General features: G+C 32.0%; 1 protein-coding gene across 1 annotated transcript in view; it reads left to right on the top strand.

Annotated features, from left to right (window-relative positions):
- Positions 1–19642, top strand: part of LOC126733626 (fructose-bisphosphate aldolase) — a 28677-nt gene extending 9035 nt beyond the window's left edge. The window contains exons 3-6 of the mRNA XM_050437014.1: positions 6591–7056; positions 12636–12856; positions 16610–16742; positions 19211–19642. Of these exons, the coding sequence (XP_050292971.1) occupies positions 6591–7056; positions 12636–12856; positions 16610–16742; positions 19211–19306 (916 nt within the window). The 3' untranslated portion in view covers positions 19307–19642. The remainder of the gene's footprint in view (positions 1–6590; positions 7057–12635; positions 12857–16609; positions 16743–19210) is intronic.
- Positions 19643–20233: the final 591 nt, after the last annotated feature.

The following is a 20233-nucleotide window of genomic DNA, read 5'->3' as shown; positions in this document are numbered from 1 at the left end:
CATCAATATAATGCCGTTTCGTAACGTGCTCGGCCGGCTTGAAATATAAAAATAATAAGAATTTTCAAATATAGTGATTAATACATTTTATGACCAGTACTATGACTCCTTGGCCCCTTAGATCAAGCCGCCACTGTTAAATATTAAATCTAATATAGAGGTCTTTTGTTAAGATTAACGTAAATAAGAGGTAAAGTAAATACTAAAACATAAATAGACTAAAATTTAAAAAATAATAAATACTAACATTACAGAACATAAATGCCAAAAAAAACATTTTTGACAGGTTAAAATTATAAAATTTAAGCATGAAATAGATAAAAACATTGATAGGCCTTACAGTTAGGAGAAAGCCAACAATCATATAAAAAAGAAATCACAATTTATCATTCAAGCAAAGTATTCCTTAAGATTATAAAATGAGTTTAGTTAGTAACAATTTAAATTTGCTCTTGAACTAGTTAAACATCTTAAGTTCTTTGATCATAAATGGTAGTTGATTGTATATTATTTTGATACAGGCATAGTGTGAATTTCATGTACTGTAGTTGTGCAGCTCATTGTTTTTAGTGAATTTAGTGAGTGAGCACTTCTAAATATATATGGATGTTAATTTCAGTATTATATGCTCTTTGACAGGATGGTTATGATTTTAAATCATACAGCAGTTGAATGATCCTTTTTGAGAAAGTTATATTCTTATTTGTAGAAATGTATTTGGACAGTCTTTTTATAATTTTGGATAAATTGGTTAGTTGAGCACCAATGCTTCATGCAGTCACAGAGTCTATTCTTCTCTGGCACCTATTTCCACTGAAGTATTATCAGCAAACTTTATTAATAAATAGTAGGAATATTAATGCCGCAAGTATGGATCTTTGTGGAGCATCTGTGTTGACATAATGTTGTAAAGGGCAAATTCAATTATTTCGGTTTACCAGCATTTTCCTTTTATTTATTTATTTCAATGGCACAATCCGTTTACAAACATATAATAAAATGCATAGCAATAACTGGCAAAGAATATAACAATAATCAATAATATGAAAATAAACTTAAGTATAGCAAAAAAAAACAAAGAATATGAAAACATAACCTTACAGCCAATTTTAGCAATTTTTTCAAAATTTCCCTAATTCCCACCCTGGATATAATATTTCAGCAACGATTTGTGTGGCATACAATTTTTCTCTTATAAAGTTTACAAGCTCAACCGCTTTATAGTTTTGCCGGCCCAGAAATATACTTACTTAGAACATAAGCCTAGAATTAGCATTGCCTGGGAACTAAGGGCAGTTTGTTTGCTTGCAACATCTCTGATGCAATGATGTCAAATGCCTATGTAGAAATGGCCAAAAAACACACTTTATAATATTATAAAAATTTGTCACTTATTTTGACAGGCACAAAACAATACTATTCCGCTTTAATAAAATATGAAACTTTTTTTTTCATAAAATATGATAAGATATTTTATATAGAAGTCACTATTCAAAGTTAAATGAAGGTAAATAACGCATATTAGAGAAAAAGGCAACAACATCGCAACGCCGCTCGATTGCATTGTTGATTCCACCGACACACGTAATCTTTACCAGTGATGTCTTCAAAATATATTTACATGATCAATATTTATTATTAATAGATTATGCTTTAAATTATAAACCATATTACTGTTTATGAACTATTTATGCATTTTCTTAACCTACCTCATTAGAGCAAAGGTTTATCCAATAAAAAGCATTTTTATGGAATTTTTTATAATAAAATATTTTATATATTTATAAAATATTTTATTATATAATTTATTGAGAAATCTATAATAATGATTTCTCAATAAATTTTTATTATCTTACGTTTATGACGACGGTTGTCGTTTTCGTATGATGTTATGACAATATCGGTATTTACTTGTAAAAAGATCGACTTAAATCGCCTTTTTCCTATGGTGCCTTTGCAAAGTTTTTGCTATCGTAACAGTTCACAAAAATACTGAAATTACTCAACTTTTTCCTTTTTCAACCAAAATTAATTTTTAATCGTTTTTATTTTTAATCCACGTCGCGGCAGCCTAGCGAATAAGTCGTGTTTATGTTTGTTGAAAAATGTTTGACAAAATGATAGTTTTTCGGCTAATTAATTAGAAGTTCATTGTTGAAGGTGCTTTGTACTTATAAGTGTTTTTACGGTGATATTATTATACGATCGTAACAGTTTTTGGTTCGTCTCATTTTGCCTGCTGCTGTGATTGATCTAGCAAAACTAACGAGTCACCTGTCCGCATTGCCAATTGTAGTTATTTATCACATGTTTTGCATATTTTACACTAAATTCCTATATTCCTATAGTTCAAAGTATGGACTTTTAATGTGTTTGTCTAATGCTGGTTTGTGCATTGAGTCAACGAAGTAGCAAAGTAAGGACTTTCGTTAATTTATTGTCGTTGTGATTTTGAGTTTCTTGTCATGGAACTGTGTAGCAGTTGCCATAAAGTGATTAAATCAGGAGCAATTTCCGTTGAATGCAGCTTGTGTCGTTCCTGGTTTCACAAAGGCTGCTCTAATCTTTCCAAAACCGAATTTGATAAAATCTATGCGACTTTTAAAAAGAAGAAAAGTCATGAGTAGAAGTATAGTTCTTGTTGTACAGTTAACAACAGACGGTTGTCAAGTATTGGTGTTCATAATGATAATGAAAGCCCTAGTTCTATAAAGACTGTTCAGGAAAATGTAGGAATGGGCGATGTAATATCATTACCTGAGATTTTGTCTAAGAGAAATGCTTCCATTGGTGATCTGATGAATGGCATTGTTGAATTGCATAAACTTATTGTTTCTCAGCAATCAACAATTAATAAACTCGTGGAGGAATTACAGAAACTTCAAACATTTAAAAACGACCCTGCTCAACCAACAAATGATAAGATTAACAATGATAACTCCATTATAATTTCTGAGATAAATGATAGAAATGAGCGCAAAAATAATTTTATGATGTTTCATGTTCAGGAAAGTAATTCTGATGATATTAATAACAATAGAATTAGTCATGATAAGGAGTTCGTACTTGATGTTCTGTCCAATAAGTTGGGAATAGATCATATTGAGCCCTTTAAGGTATATAGAATTGGACGTCGTGGAGCCAATAATAGGCCTATAGTATGCTTTAATAATACCGAGATTGTACAAAAATGTTTGAGAGAGAAAAAGAAATTAGGTGGTAGCAATATAGTAATTAAAATGGATTTCACCAAATTACAGCGTGATGAAATCCGAGAAGTTTATGGAGAATTGGCAAAAAGAAAGAAAAAGGGTGAAAATGTGATAGTTAAATTTACCAATAGAGTTCCATCAATCTCTAAGAGAATTATGAGGTCCAAAAAACGAAGTGATTCCTTGGTAATGTATTATTTTAACGCTGGGGGTATGAGGTCTAAGCTGAAGCATTTGAAGCAAACAATATCCGCATGCAGTTATGATGTAATTTCGTTGGCTGAAACATGGTTGTTTCTGGACATTTTATCATCTGAATTGGAGTTTACGGCATATGAAGTATTTAGATGTGATAGAAGTGCCCTAACAAGTGCTAAGAAGGATGGTGGGGGTGTTTCACTCGCTGTGAGAAAGGAGTTAAAACCGCGATTAATTAAACACTCTTGTTCATCCTTAGAGCAAGTTTTTGTTTCTGTACAACTTAATCTTAAGAATATTGTTTTTGGTGTGGTTTACCTGCCGCCAAAATCTGATATGGGTCAATACAGTGCTTTCTGTGATACAGTACTGGAGATCTTTGAGGCCCATCCGAATTGCTTATTTAGTATTGCAGGAGACTAACCTACCTGGCTGCACTTAGTTTAATGAAAATCAAAATCTTAAAGTTACCTTTTCGGATGGGTGTTCGAATGTCGCACCAGCTTCACTGCTTGGACAGGTATTTAATTACTTAGATGGTAAAGAAATGTTTCAGCTACCAAATCCGGAAGGCACATTCCTTGATCTTTGTTTTTCTAATATTAATGGGTCTTCTGGATTGGCGGATGATTTTTTATTGCCGGTGACTGGCTCTCGATACACTCCGCATAAATGTGTCTTTTCAGTACCATATATGTCAAGGTCTCTAAAATATTCAGTAAAGTTTTTTGACTTCAAAAATGCTGATTTTGTATCGTTAAATAATTTCCTTGCATCTATCGACTGGTCCTTTATTAACAGCACTTCTGATATAAATATTTCCCTAAATAAGTTTTATGACCTTTTGTATGAAGGAATCAGCTATTTTGTGCCTATTAAGTCCTATAATACTGGTAGCTTTCCTGTATGGTTTTCAAGAGAGTTAAGAAGCTTAGTTTTACGTAAGAGGATTGCTCATAAGAAGTTTAAGGAGTCTCAATTGCAAAGTGATTACTTGGTTTTCTCTGGGCTTCGGCAGTCATGCAGTGTGATGAGAGATAAGTGTTACCGCGATTATATTTCTCGTACCGAGAATAATCTATTGTTAAATCCTAGGTTATTCTGGAAACATGTAAGCAATGTTAAAAAGTCAAATATTATTCCTAAACATATGTTTTTTAATGATAAAACTAGTGACGAGGGTGGTGATACTGTTAATTTATTTGCCAAATATTTGTCAAACGTATATTCTGATAAAGCATTTCAAATACCTGAATATTACATGACAGGGCTTGTGGATCAATTCGATGTCAAATTTGTAGAGTTATCTTTAGTAGAGGTTTTTGACGAGATTCTTGGCTGACAGAGCAAGACTTCTGCGGGACCGGATGGCATATCCAGCTTGCTACTTCGTGAATGTGTATGTACTCTGTCGAATCCTATTTGCACTTTATTCAATCTGTCTTTAAAGTCGGGAGTATTTCCTTCTTTTTGGAAGAATTCGTATATTACGCCGATATTTATGTCTGGTAATACTAGTGATGTCAGTAATTATCGGGGAGTTTGTGTACAGTCAACCTTGCCTAAACTTTTGGATGCACTTGTAACCAAGCAATTGTTATGGCAATGTAAAAGCCTTATTATTCACAGTCAACATGGTTTTCAAAAAGGTCGTTCCACTGTTACTAACTTAATATGTTATGAAGATTATCTGTTTAATGCTTTTGGTAAGGGTTCACAAGTTGATGCTGTTTATACGGATTTTTCGAAGGCGTTCGACAGAGTTAATCATGCGCTTCTACTGGCAAAGCTCCAAGCTTTGGGTTTTGGATCAAATGTTATTTGTTGGCTAAGGGACTATCTACTGGGTAGATCGCAATGTATACGGCTTAATAACTTCTTATCTAGCAGCTTTTCTGTGCCATCTGGCGTTCCTCAGGGGTCACATGTGGGTCCGTTGCTTTTTACAATCTTTGTTAATGATATAGGATTATTTGTAAGAAATTGTGAATTTTTATTATTTGCTGATGATTTGAAATTGTTTTTGTCTATTGATTCTAATGTTCAATGTCAATTGTTACAGGATGACTTGCATAATCTCTATGAATGGTGCAACCCTAATGGTTTAGATTAAAATGTTCCGAAGTGTTATTCAATAACTTTTGGAAGAATTCGCAATCTTACATTGTTTGATTATAGTATAGGTACCACTTTTTTAAAAAGGGTAACAGAAGTTAGGGATCTCGGAGTAATTTTCGATTATAAGTTCACATTTTTGTCTCATGCTGAAAAGTTAGTTCAGAAAGCGTATAGAAATCTAGGATTTATAACTAGATGGAGTCAAGACTTCTCATGCTCTGTCTATAAAGTTCTGTACTGTTCGTTAGTACGTTCTGGTTTGGAGTATGCTAGTCCCGTATGGTCTCCATTTTATAAATCGCATATTGAAAATATTGAGAAAGTCCAAAATAAATTCTTAAGAAATTGTTATTTTAAACTTAAGGTGCCATTAGCATACTGATTACAAGTCGGTCATGTCAGTTCTCTCTTTGGACTCACTTGAGTTAGGCGTAATAATTCAGACTTGTGTTTTATTTTTAAATTAATATCTGGCATTACTGATTGTGATTATCTTTTAAATAGGCTGAATTTTCGCATAATAATCACACATAATAAACGCACAGTAATTTCAAGTACATAAAAAACACTATTAAAATAAATGTTCTTTAAGTTACAAAAATTAAAACACCAAAAAAAAACGGTTTTTAACGGAAGTTTTTTAACGGATTGTACCTGAATGTAATTTTAACTGTGTCGTGGTTTTTGTTTTTTCGTTGTTTTAATTTTTGTAACTTAAAGAACATTTATTTTAATAGTGTTTTTTATGTACTTGAAATTACTTTGTTTTATCTCTGTAATAACTTGAATCCATTTCAGTGTCCTGAGGATGACTTAATATAATTCGAAACGTCGACATTTAGGTAAACAGGTTTCTGTTTTATTTCTGACCCTACCCAACAACCCTCCGCAATATTGAAGATATTGGGTCACAAACACGAAATTGAAAATGAAAATATATGTTTCCTTAATACTTTACTTTAAAAAATTATTTGACATTTTACATTAAAAGTTTCATTCAAATTAAACAACATAGATTAGCATTGACAGCAACTATAACCTGAACTTTCTGGCTTTTTTTAGACAACTTTTATTCACCACCTGTCCGACCATCGGGGACTACATCTCCGGAGTGATTCTCTTCCACGAAACCCTTTACCAGAAAGCCGACGATGGCACACCCTTCCCCGAACTACTAAAGCAAAGAGGAATCATTCCCGGAATCAAAGTAGACACCGGCGTGGTGCCCTTGTTCGGCAGCAATGACGAATGCACCACTCAAGGCCTGGACGATTTGGCTAAACGTTGCGCCCAGTATAAAAAGGACGGATGCCATTTCGCTAAGTGGCGTTGCGTCCTTAAGATTAACGAGCACACGCCCTCTTTTCAGTCTTTGATTGAAAACGCTAACGTGCTGGCCCGTTACGCTTCTATCTGTCAAGCTAATAGGATCGTACCCATTGTGGAACCCGAAGTATTACCCGATGGCGCTCACGATTTGGAGAGGGCACAGAAAGTTACTGAAACTGTTTTGGCCTTTGTGTACAAGGTATGATCGATTTACTTTATTACCTGCAAAAACTCGAATCGATTTCTGTGACCTCATGAAAGATATCGGTGTCATATAAACTGCGTGAATGATTAGTATTCTGGCCTCGGCAAAATCGGGTACAGGCAAACCGCATGGTTGTCAAATATTGTTTTTATTTAAATTGAATACAATATCGACATAGATACAAAGTTTTATAAAGAATGATATTGATATTATCGTGGAGGATATAAATATAGATCTGCTGGATCATGATGATAATTTGGTTCGTTCATATACATTGCTATTTTGAGGCAGTTTGGTTTTTGGTCAGCAATAAACGATCTTACTCGAGTTATATATAATACTAGTTCATGTTTAGATCATGTCATTGTAGTTTGACATGATCATGTCATGTCAGAGCAAGACTGAATACTGTCTCCTTGAAATGTTCCTCCTACATTTTAAAATTTGCATTAACTATCACTATCCTGTCATGATTAACATTGACAATTTAAAGCCAAAATCACAAACACCTCCAAGAGTAGATACATTTGTAATCAGAAACATTTTTAAAGAACCTCAACCAAACCAAAATTTAAAAAAAATGTAAAAAGAAAATACTACAAAATTAAGCCTCCACAAGTGGTATTATTAACATTATAAAACACCGGTAAGAATAGTTGACGAGAAAATTTATAAATATCGTACCAGTCTTGAGAAAATAATAAATAAATGGAAACATAATTATTATGAAAAAAAAAATAGAAAAAACCAAAACAACCTAAAATATATATACCGGGTGGTGCGTCGCCGAGCGCAACATAGGAAAACCCATGTTAATTTTGAGGGGGTCAATTATTGGCTTCCATGTACATTCTATAGAAAAAATGTAAGATAACTTTTTGAAGAGACCAATCTAGCAAACCCTTGTGCAAAGTTTCAAAAAATTTTTAATAAGCGAATCTTGAATTATTCAATTAAATGTAATTGCAAAGTTACCAAATTTTCGGTTCAGATAAAACCAAACGGGCACCAGTAAAATGAATATTTTCACTGACGTGAGGAAAAGTGTCAATAAATCAGTGACGGTCGATATTTGAAAACAGTGTACAATTAAGTGGCATTATGCGGGAAACAGATAAAAAAGTAATGTTAACGTGTCTTACTTTGAATGCATGGTTGTGAGATTGATAAAACGAAAAAAAAAACATTTCTTGTATTCGGCTGTACGTCAGATCTGACAAAGCTTTATAACAAATTGTTTGCTGGTGGCTGGTGGTTTTACCTGAACCGAAAATTTGGTAATTTTGCAATTATATTTAATTGAATAATTCAAGATTCGCTTATTAATTTTTTTTGAAACTTTGCACGAGAGTTTGCCAGATTGGTCTCTTCAAAAAGTTATCATACTATATTTTTCTGTAAAATGTACAGGGAAGCCAATAATTGACCTCCTTAAATTTTACATGGGATTTCCGATGTTCCGCTCGGCGACGCACCACCCGGTATAAGAGGTTGACGACGTCAGTTTTATCACTAACATGGAAGTGTCAATTTATTTTATACATTTTGGACTTGATATGTACATCAGGTAAAGTTCCTGAAGCATTCAAAATTTCAATTGTCACCCCTATATACAAAGGTGGAAGTAAAACTAACATTTCAAATTATTGACCTGTAGGTGTAATAAATAATTTTTCCAAAATTATTAAGAAGTGTCTGAAGCATAGAATTATAAACTATTTTCAGAATAACAATATTTTTTCCAATAACCAATTTGGTGTCAGAAATGGCCTAAGCACTGGAGACGTAATGTGTCAGCTTACCAAAAAAATTACATCTCGAAAATAAATAATCCTATGTAATATCGTAATTATGTAGCTTAAAGTTTTTGTAAATCCATGTTTGCTCCCATTTTTATGTATCTTAATTTGTTTTAACCTTTTAACCTAACTAAAATGCTAGCTTATGCAAATACAGGGGTTAAGTTCACTAGGTGCATTCAGAAACTATTAATTAATATTAAAATAAGTTGTACTTAGCATAAGATATTGTAATCTAAACTAAGTAACCAGTAAAATAATAAATAGCATACAAATAATGATAATAAATACTCTACCTTATGGTAGCATAGATGCCATGGTGAATCGGAATACGTATCGAGTCACTTTTTTCGAATTTGGGTTTGAGTAATTTGTGCAAAAAATGTCTAAATATTTTGTGTTAGAATCTAACTTAATTTACACACAAATAACATCTTACTATAATGTGAATAAATTAGTTCCCGTCAATCAGTGGGGTTTTCGACACGGCTGTAGCACGTCAACAGCTTTAGCAAAAATAACCAACGGTATTTTTGAAACATGACAAAGCTTGCTAAATGTTACTTGTATATTGTTAGACTTAGTATTGCTTGACATTTTCTCTGAGGTTCATCACATATCTTGGGTCCTTTGGTATTTATCATATACTTTATCGAAAACCACTGTTTAAAAAAAAACGCCGAAATGCGTCAAAAGGTTTGTCAAGGGGGACAACTTTCTAACCTAAAATTACTTCACCTCCTTTCACCCATTGCCCCCCAGTCATCCCCTTAAAAATTTTAAATGGCAAGGGGTATCGAGTAATAGCTTGTTAAAAAGGTCTTTCGAAGTCTTTTATTTTGACGTTTGATTTTTTTTTAAATCGGTCGATTCGTTTTCGAGAAAATTAGAAAAATCTTTGTTTATCTTAATTTGCTCAGATAGAAAACAAAAACATGAAAATATCAGTTTTTATTTCAATAAGTGTTCAAAATGTTGCCCGTTTTTGACCAAACAATGCTATAGGCAATGTTAAAATTCCTGACGGACATTTTGAAAAACATGTTGTGGGATATCATGGCAGCTGTCGATGATGCGTTGACGAAGTTCATCCAAACTTTCAGGTTGGGGAGTAAACACAATAGATTTCAAATGACCCCATAGAAAAAAGTCTAACGGCGTTATATCAGGAGATCTAGCAGGCCATTCTATAGTCCCCCTTCGCCCTATCCATTTATCTGGAAACTCGTCGTCTAGCCATTGCCGAACGGGAAGAACATAGTGAGGAGGAGCGCCCTCTTGCTGCAAATATATTTCAGCTTCATCAAGTATAGGGTTTCCATCATCATCGATTTGGTTTTCAATGGATTCAGTGATAAGCGGATTGATGGTATTTTTCAACATATCCAAATAAATATCTCCATTTAAATTTCCGTTAATAAATAATGGCCCAATCACTTTATTCGCCTATCGAAATCGTCTTTGGTTAACTCTTGCAATATTTTCATTTTGAATGGATGAAATTTATGAAGTTTGGTAACTGTGTGAACAGAGCCTAATGAAATACCAGTGGCAACAACAATTTTACGTAATGAAGTATTAGGATTTATTCCAAAATGACCCAAAACTTCAACTTGAGCGGCTCCATCCAAAATTCGCCGATGATCACGTTTTTTATTTGCAACAGATCCAGTTTCAGTAAACTTAGTAACAAGGTCCAAAACATACCTATGCGAAGTTATCTTCTCCGGATGTCTGGCGTTAAACGTGACGGCAGTTTGCTGAGCACATTGATTTTGGGCACCATAAATTAGAATAATTTCCACTCTTTCGGCTAGTGTGTAAACCATTTTGGAAGTAAAATCTTCAATTCAACAAATAAATTTTCACTATTCCAAGACTGTCACAAATGTAACTGAAGGCAAAATAAATTCTTGATTTTCCTTAGCAACCATAAATAACTAAGCAGGTATAACAATAAATACAGTTCGCCCGGGATATCTGTGTGGATGAAAAGAATGCGAAAAAAAAATCAGGTTGTTAATTAGTTTTTTCCACGTTTAATCTTCGGAATTGCTGTTTAGGTTGGTAGTTTCCGTTTTAAATTATAAACGAATTGTAGATTTGGCAAACCCTAACGGGCAACACTTATTGAAATAAAAACTGATATTTTCATGTTTTTATTTTCTATCTGAACAAGTTAAGATAAACAAAGATTTTTCTAATTTTCTCGAAAACGCATCGACCGATTTAAAAAAAATCAGACGTCAAAATAAAAGACTTCGAAAGACCTTTTAAACAAGCTATTACTCGATACCAAATTAAGTCCAAATTAAAGTTGTGTACTTCCTAGGTCAATATATTGGGTTTGATTTGAAATAGCTCTTTGCTTTCCGCTTGATCTCAGAATTGGCATAATCGTCCTCATTCTGCATGTGTCTTGCTACAAGGAATTTATGGCATATAGATCTATTATGATACTCTCTTAGAGCATACACATACAAGAAATTATTTACTTTGCTGACCAAATTGTCTGACTAAAATACAAATTAAAGATTTTCCCCTAGCTTTTGATGTATAATCTGTATAGCTCAATAAGCAAGATCCTATCTCATTTACTCTTCGATTGCCATTCATCTCATCCCAGAATTTAAGAAATTTAATTTAGACTTGTAGTAGAAAAGAGGCACATGTCCCTTGGAGCGACTACATAGTTGTCGACACTTTTTGTATTATGATCTCTTTTCATAAAATTAAGACGAACAATCTTGCGAATTAAATTAGAAGTGTCGCTCTTCCGCATAACCGCTCAGTTAATTTAATAAGGTGTAAAATGACACTAGTGCCATCTCACGGTACTGTTTTCATGTACAAGATATGGACGATTTTTCATGTAAATAATAAGTTACATTATGAGTTGTTTCTATACTTTTGGTGCGTTATGTTATTTGCAAGTAAAGAAAGAACTGATTTTTTAAGGAATACCATAAATAATGTTTCATAAAATAATATAACCTTAAATAATGTAATGGTAACACGCTGGATTTAAGGCTGAGTTTTGAGAAACATGTTGCCAAACTTAGGAAGGTGGGGTTTTGTAATTTGAAACTATTATATACAAATTGTCAGTTTAAGTTAAATTTTGGCCTTAAAAAGATGGTATATGAATCGTTGGTAATGTCAAGATTTAATTACTGTAACTTTATTTATTTTCCTTGTCTGAGTTGCGTTGAAAGAAATAAAATTCATGTTGACAAAAATGCATGCGCTAGATTGATATTTGGCTTGAATAGGCAAACCATATTTCCTATATAATTATTGCAGCTAAATGCCTAAATATGAATATTGAATAATAATATAATATACAAAGATCAATGGAAACTTAAAACCAGATCATCGATTCAGAGTGTTAACAAAAATACACCAAAATTTAGAACATAATTTTTTAGCAAATCATTTGCTTACAATTCCATCAGTCTGCTAAGTCAGATTTCAACAATTTCTTTCGAATTTCTGACATTAATATGAAATAAATGACATACAGCCTTATTAATTTTAGGTTTAGTTTGTTCTTGTTCTTATTTCAAATTTTTAGTGTCCATAATACCTTAGTTTTAGACATAATTATGTTTTTTACTTGATATATTAGTTGCTTTTTCTAGAAGTTACTTTTAACACGATTATGGTTAAGTAGAATAGCAGGATTTGTTAGATTTTGCGATAAATTTACCATTCATTTCATTTTGATTTAATAAAGGCCAGATTTATTTATTTATATAAAAAACTTCTTTTTAGGCTCTTGCTGACCACAATGTCTTCTTGGAAGGTACCCTCTTGAAACCAAACATGGTGACCGCAGGTCAATCGCACGCCGTTAAGTTTTCACCGGAAGATGTGGCCAAGGCTACAGTAACAGCACTACAACGTACTGTACCCGCGGCCGTTCCCGGAATCACTTTCTTGTCCGGCGGACAGTCCGAAGAGGAGGCTAGCGTTAACCTGAACGCCATCAACCAGTAAGTATTTTTTTTTTAATCAAAAACTATTTCTATACTAATTAAAAATTCAAATTTAAATATATTTGTAAAAAATTATTATACTGAAGAAACATGGTTATACTATATTATCTTATGTGGTATAACCTACTTTTTAGCCCAAGCTACATTGTGTCTAATCTATATTATTTAGTCAGATATAATTTTTTTTATCAAATCTTGTATAGCCTATATTTTGGAAGCAAAGTAATTTCAGATGTATGCCTATAAAAACTATTTTTCTTATTTTGACCCAAGGATCCACCCCTTTTAAATCTTTGCCGTATGTTTAATAAAAACTCTTAAAAATTTGCACAATTACAACAAAGTTGCCTTAGTTAATTTATTCATGTACTTAAACGTTTGAAACCAAAAACAGACTTTATTAATTTCAAAGTAGTCATCCATCATTTGTTTTGATCAAAAGTCTTAAACTTACATTTAGATTGAAAAATAATTAACATGTGTTAAGTGTGATTTTTAGAAGCTGTTGATCAGGAACTTATATACAGGGTTATATACAGGGTATCTCTAAAAGGAAAGGTATGAGGTCAAAATAAGCCAATTTAAAGCATCTTAGTCCAAAGTTACTTCGTTTCTTAGTAATAGGGTGTTAAAATTAAAAAATAAAAATCGTTTTTATATAACTTTTTTTTGCGACATACCACTTTGAAAATTGGTACCTAGTAACGGTTAATTTTAGCGGGTTCTAACAAGAGTACCCTTTTTACTCCAAAACGTTAGGGAAATTGTTTCCTTTGCAAAAAAAATAATAAAAACCACACTTATAAACAAGTTATGGCCATTTTACACCATCAACAGTGCAGTATGGAGCGCCTTCCATTGGCCACAGTAAAAAGATGCCAGTTTTCGAGTTTCTCATACCAAAAAACCGCTAGATACCAATCTTTAAAGTGGTATGTCGCAAAGTGTTAAAAAATTAAATAAAATCGATTTTTATTTTTTAAATTTAACACCCTATAACTAAGAAACCAAACAACTTTGGGCTAAGGTAAATTGCTTTAAATCGGCTTATTTTTGACCTCAAGAATATGTCCTGGGATTTTGTACAGCGTGTCCCATTAAGAATGTTTCTCGGCTGTATCTAAGGTCCCAATAATCGTAGAGCGTTGAAAAAAAAAATTAGTATAAAAGTGGCCCAAAAAAATAGCCGGAAAATACTTTGAAGTTCATTGGTCAACCGCTAGAGGGCGTTCTAGCTACTTAAAAACTTTAAAGTCTATTTTTTCCCAAAAACCTTTAATAACTTGCATCCCAAAATATTATTGAAATAATCTACAAAGTATTCCTGACAAAATGTTTTGACAACCATATCTGTCAAATGTCAAATAAAGGTGACATTTGACACTTGATTTGACATTTGACACCTCGTCAGGCATTAGATTAGTGTAGGAATTAAAATAATATTATTTTTTATTCCATTTAACGATTAAGATTTTTATCTTTTTTCAGTTTAATCGGTACCAAGTGCCAAAACTATTAAAATATTTTTGTCGTGTTACAATGACGCGTCGACGTTGATAAACGCCACCTTCCGAAATCTCTAAAAAGCTGGTATACCAAGATCGTTTCTCTACACAAAGATTCATTTAGACACCAGTTTTTTAACCCGGCTGGTAAATAGAACTTAACGACCATATTTGATGTTTTCACTTTCTAATGAACACATTTTTTTTTTGTAACTTTAATTAGAGACGTGATATCAAAATGCGGTTTTTACTAAATTATTAAGCTTTGTTCTCCGCTCTTAATACCGTAAAAAACACACAGTCGAATAGCGTAAGTTAGAAGTAGACGCCCCCTAGCGGGTTTTAGGAAAATTTTCCAATAATATCTTTTTGGTAGAAAAAACAAGCAATAAACGAGCTTTTAAATAAAAGTTGTTTTAAAAAAATCGGTGCGGCCAAAGCCTACTTCTTACCATTTTTCTCATTTAAGATAGAAACTCTCCCCACCACTTTATTTGACATTTAACAGAAATGGTTGTCAAAACATTTTTGTCAGGAATACTTTGTAGATTATTTCGATAATATTTTGGGATGTAAGTTATTAAAGGTTTTTTGGAAAAAATAGACTTTTAAGTAGCTAGAACGCCCTCTAGCGGTTTATCAATGAACTTCAAAATATTTTCCAGCTATTTTTTTTTTTGCCACTTTCATACTAATTTTTTTTTCCAACGCTCTACGATTATTGGGGCCTGAGATACAGCCGAGGAACATTCTTAATGGGACACCCTGTACAGACTTTTTAGAGACACCCTGTATATTATATATATATATATATTTTACTTTAAATAAGTTGTAATATTGTATTTTGTTCATCTGATTATTTAAATCTAATGATGCCTTTAGAGGCCAAACATGGGTGGCCTATTTTTAATACAAATATAATTTCAAGATTTTTGACGAAACTCATAGACTTAATAAAGCTTTGCTCCTAAATTTTCGTTGAATTTTAATAATCGCTGTAAGTCACTGCCACAGCTTTTGTTTGATTTAGTGTCAAAAAATTCTGATCAAACCAGTTTGAAAGCTGTTCTCAAATTCAAAATAAAGAGTAGCTATTAACCTTATGTATTTGGTTGGATCTTTAGAATTGCTATCTCTAACTTGTTGCACCTTATTGTTTTGATATTTATTGCACTTCACAGAATTACTACAATGAATAAATCCTATTATAACGTACATTAAAAAGGATAACTGAAAAAAGTTACAAAATTTCAAAAATTGAAAAATCTAAAGTAAGGATTTTACAGTTGCTAAAAACTTATTGTAATTGCTTCCAAATAATATGTCTGTTTTATACAAAGATCAACTTAATTATCGGTTGTTAAGGCCACATAAAGCATATAAAGCGTGAAAAAATTTATAGATCATTTGCCAATAAACCGGCATCTAGTTGCTGTCAGGATTATTGTTGAAGAACTGGAGCCAAAGATCGGTAAACTGGTATACTACGCATTGTTCGAGTCTCGCCTTCGGTATGACGTTGTTTTAGGGAAATGCAAGCAATTACTTAGTCAGATACTATTTATTTTACAAAAACCAGTTATTCGTTACATCTGCAGGGCAAATTGTCGAGATTAATGCCATCCCCTTTTTTTTGAAGAGAAGATCTGGCACATTTCAGCAACTGTCCTGTGTTTGTACATTCCGGGAAACTGCTTGCTTAATTTAAAAGCATCAATCGGGTTTTATCATTAGAAATCCTCGGTATCCAAGCAGAAATAAAAAGCATTTACTTCAGTTCTTATAAGAAAATCTTAATTTATGTTGGTGTAAACATGTTTAATTTTCTTTCAGTCAATATTAAAATAATTCATTTTAACTATTATGGATGTAACTATTATAATAATTATGTATAATACAAATATAACTTACTATTATATGTGTGTACTTTTTTTTTTACTGTATTTGAAATTTTATTTGACATCATTAGCTTCCTTTGTTTTAGCGTCTTTTACTGTTTTTATTTATATTTTTGGTCTATTTTATATTTAAATTAGGCTTTGATTTTAAGGTAGTTTTACTATTGTACTCCTTTTGTTTACAATTAATATACTGTTTGATTACTTTGGAAAAATGTCGGTATTGAATTATTAGGAAAATAACTCATGTCCAAATTTATAGAATCGCCCTTCTAGTATATATTCTTTTAGATTACTAGTTTCTTAAATATTTTTATCCTAGAAGTGAAATTTAATGATTTTTCCAGGTTTCCGGGCAAAAAGCCATGGGCTTTGACCTTCAGCTACGGTCGTGCCCTTCAGGCTTCAGTACTCCGCGCGTGGGGAGGAAAAGACGACCAGGTCAAACAAGGACAAGATGAACTCTTGAAACGTGCCAAGGTAAACAATATTTATTTTATTATACAGAAAGTTTTTTTAAGCTGTTATTATTAGATATTTTCTGATTTTTTAATTAATCATATCTTTAATTAAAAGTAAAACCAATTTATTCTCATTTTAAATTAATGGTGGCATAATTTAAATCGGTTAATTGCATTGTGTTTAAAAAACCTGTAAAGTTTAATTTTAGTACTTCAGCTTTCTCCATTACTTATGTCTTAGATCATATCGTCGGCTTGCAGCAAAAACTCACTAAGTCAATATTTTCAGATTTTGAAATTTTGATAAATATCACTAAGTCTAATGTTGTTCTATCACTGAATCAAATATTAAACGCTTAAAAACTCACTAAGTACCAAAAAAGAAGTCCATAAAAATCACACTAAGTCATTAAGCCTGTTTTGAGTTCATGCAAAAACTCACTAAGTGACTTAATGACATTTATATAATAAATGTGGTGCCATCACTGGGACTTAGTGAGTTTTAAACGTCAAAATGAAATTATGTTTTCTATAAAGGTACTAGCAAGATAAGAATTTGTCAATAATTTTTTATGAAAACGCTTAATACAAATAATGGTCCTATTTTGACAGCTTTTAAAAAGAGAAATTCTTTGGGTGTATTCGAAGGTGAATATGGAAGAGGAAAAAATGCTTCTGTTAATAAAACTTCCGATTCTGACATAGATATTGTAAAGGCCCACATTGAAATTTTCCAACAATGGAAAGTCATTACAATCGAAAATCTTCAAAACGACTCTGTTTAGATCGTAAGTTATCAATCTCAAAGATGTACGACCTATACCGAGCCTACTGTTTAAAGAATAACTTTAAAATAAGTTTCTTCCCATGCATATAGAAAAAAAAATTATCTTATAATACCTTTTTTTTAAGCCAAAAAAAGATCAATTCGCAACTTGTAATCGGTATGAAGATTCTAACATTCAAGACCGCTGTAACTTGGAAGATACATACAAAAATCATATTACTCGGAAAAACGAAGCAACCCGATCAAAAGAAATTGATAAAGCTGCTTTGGAAGACAATTCTGCATTTATCATGGTTACGTTCGATTTACAATCTGTATTACAGATTCCATCCGAATGTATTACAGCCGAAAAATTAATATGTATAACTTAACTATTTATGAAGCTCCAGAACCACACAGAGCATACTGCTTTGCATGGACTGAACTACATGGAAAGTGAGGTAGCTGTGAAATTGGAACATCACTGTATAATTGGTTTATAGGCTTAAAGCCGGAAGTAAAACACGTAACCTTATATTCGGATGCATGCGGTGGACAAAACCGAAACCAGAATATTGCTGCTCTATTTCTTTATATTGTTCAAACAACTGCGGTTGATATCATAGAGCATAAATTCTTAGAAAGTGGTCGCAGCTACATGGAGGTTGATTCCATGCTCAGTGCCATTGAAAAAGAGAAAACATATCAACCAGTTTATGTAGTCCATGACTGGATAAGTATTTTTAAACGAGCTAGATCCAAACGTAACCGAAATAAATTTGGAGATCCATTCATCACCAAAGAGTTTAAGTTTAATGAATTTCTTAATTTACTGGATTTATCCAAGACTTTATTTAGAAATAAGACAACTGATTGTAATAATGATAAAGTAAACTGGTTGAAAGTAAAGTGCTTCAGATTTCAGAAAATACAGCCTGGTATTCTTGAATAGCGCTATGATTATTTTGGTGAATATAAAAGCATTAATATTGAAAGAAAATCGAGAGCCACTCAAAAAATTGACTATAGTACCTTGAAAATAAGCAAGTTGTACTAAACTATGCTGCCAATATCCGTTAAAAAAAAAGAAGACCTTTTAAAGTTATGCGAAAAAGGAGTGATACCTAATGAGTACTATGATTGGTATAAATCGCTGCCAATAAGCACAACATTGAAGGATGTGATTCCTGAACCTGGATATTCTGACTCAGACGGGGAGACGTTTTAGTTCTTAGTTACATTATGTTTAACAAAATTTATTATTAGGTTTTGTATTTTTTTTTAATAAAAAAAGGTATATTACCAAAAAAAGTTTACTAGTTTTTCAACATCAAGTTTGTTTATAAAAATTAACTAATTAAGTCAGTAATTTGACAATATTTCACATAAAATGAAAACTCACATTTTATATTTTTCTTTTCAATTATTGATTAACAAAATACTACTTTTTCATTATTATTTTACTGTTAGTTTTGAAATAACACACAAAACCATATTTTATTGCCGGAAACTAAAAACTACAAAATGATTTTTTCCCAAAACCACCTAAACCATCGGCATTAGTAAACAATTGATTTTTCCAGAAACTATCATTTTTGACTTAATGAGTTTTTGCAGCAAGCCAACGATATCTAGGTCATCACATTAAAAACCCCATTTCAACTTTCATGTCCTGGAGTCATTCTTCATTTCTCTGATTGTATTAAAATATTTTTTTCCAGGCTAACAGCGAATCCTCCCTGGGTAAATACTCCGCTGGTTCAGTCCAAGGCAAAGCCGGAGATGCGGGTCTCTTCGTCCAAAACCATGCTTATTAAACACCATCCGCATGTAAAAACTTGTTTTTATCGATAATTCGCAAACCAGTCACAAAATTGTCAGTGTTAGACTTGATAGTTTAAATTCTAGTCCTCATGCTAAATTTAGTACGTGAAAGTGCGTTAAATTGTTTTAATTTTTTTTTCTTTTTTGAGGAAATCGAATTTATTACTTTGTACTGATGAATTCGGAGGCAATAGAGCCTATTGAATCGGATATTTTATCTCTACTTTATGTTTTTTATTGTATACAATTGAAAGGTTGAGTTTATTATGGTTTATATTTAGAGTCATATAATAATATTATATTGTGAAATAAAATTATGTGTTTTAAAATTATGCATTTTAATTTTTCAGGTCCTAATGGCGCATTATATTAATTAGGAGGAGAGCAAATGGACATACCGAATCTCAAATTAATTAATATATAATATGAGTATACTGAAAAACTTGGTGTTTGACATAAAACGCAAAAATGATTTTATTTCACAATCTGATCTATCAGACTGATACCTAAAAGATATACTGCTAATGTGCCTATATGTATAAAAAGACGATAACTTATAGAGGATAAATGCAAAACTGGTTAGTTTCAATCAATAAGAGCTGGGGAAGCACGTGTAACGGCCACACACCACGTTTTAAAATTTATTAAGAATAATAATGTCTTTATTTGTAAATTACATGCTTTTTATGCTTACATGTAAATTGCATGAAAAGTTAAAGCTATGCTACTTGACTTGAAAATAATTCCTTTGCATTTATATTATAAAAATAATAAAATTATGGATAGAAAAATTTTTTGGACAGTTGTATGAAATATTGTTGTATAATACAAATAACCTAGAAAGGTGATGCTAAGTTCGATAATGACAAGCAAGAAATATTAAGAAAACTTGACGCAAGATAAGGGATGAGGCAAGAAGC

The sequence above is a fragment of the Anthonomus grandis genome, chromosome 2, assembly GCF_022605725.1.
Source record: "Anthonomus grandis grandis chromosome 2, icAntGran1.3, whole genome shotgun sequence".
Lineage (NCBI taxonomy): Eukaryota > Metazoa > Arthropoda > Insecta > Coleoptera > Curculionidae > Anthonomus > Anthonomus grandis.
The sequence above is the reverse complement of the archived record's forward strand: the minus strand, read 5'-3'. Positions and strand labels throughout refer to the sequence as shown.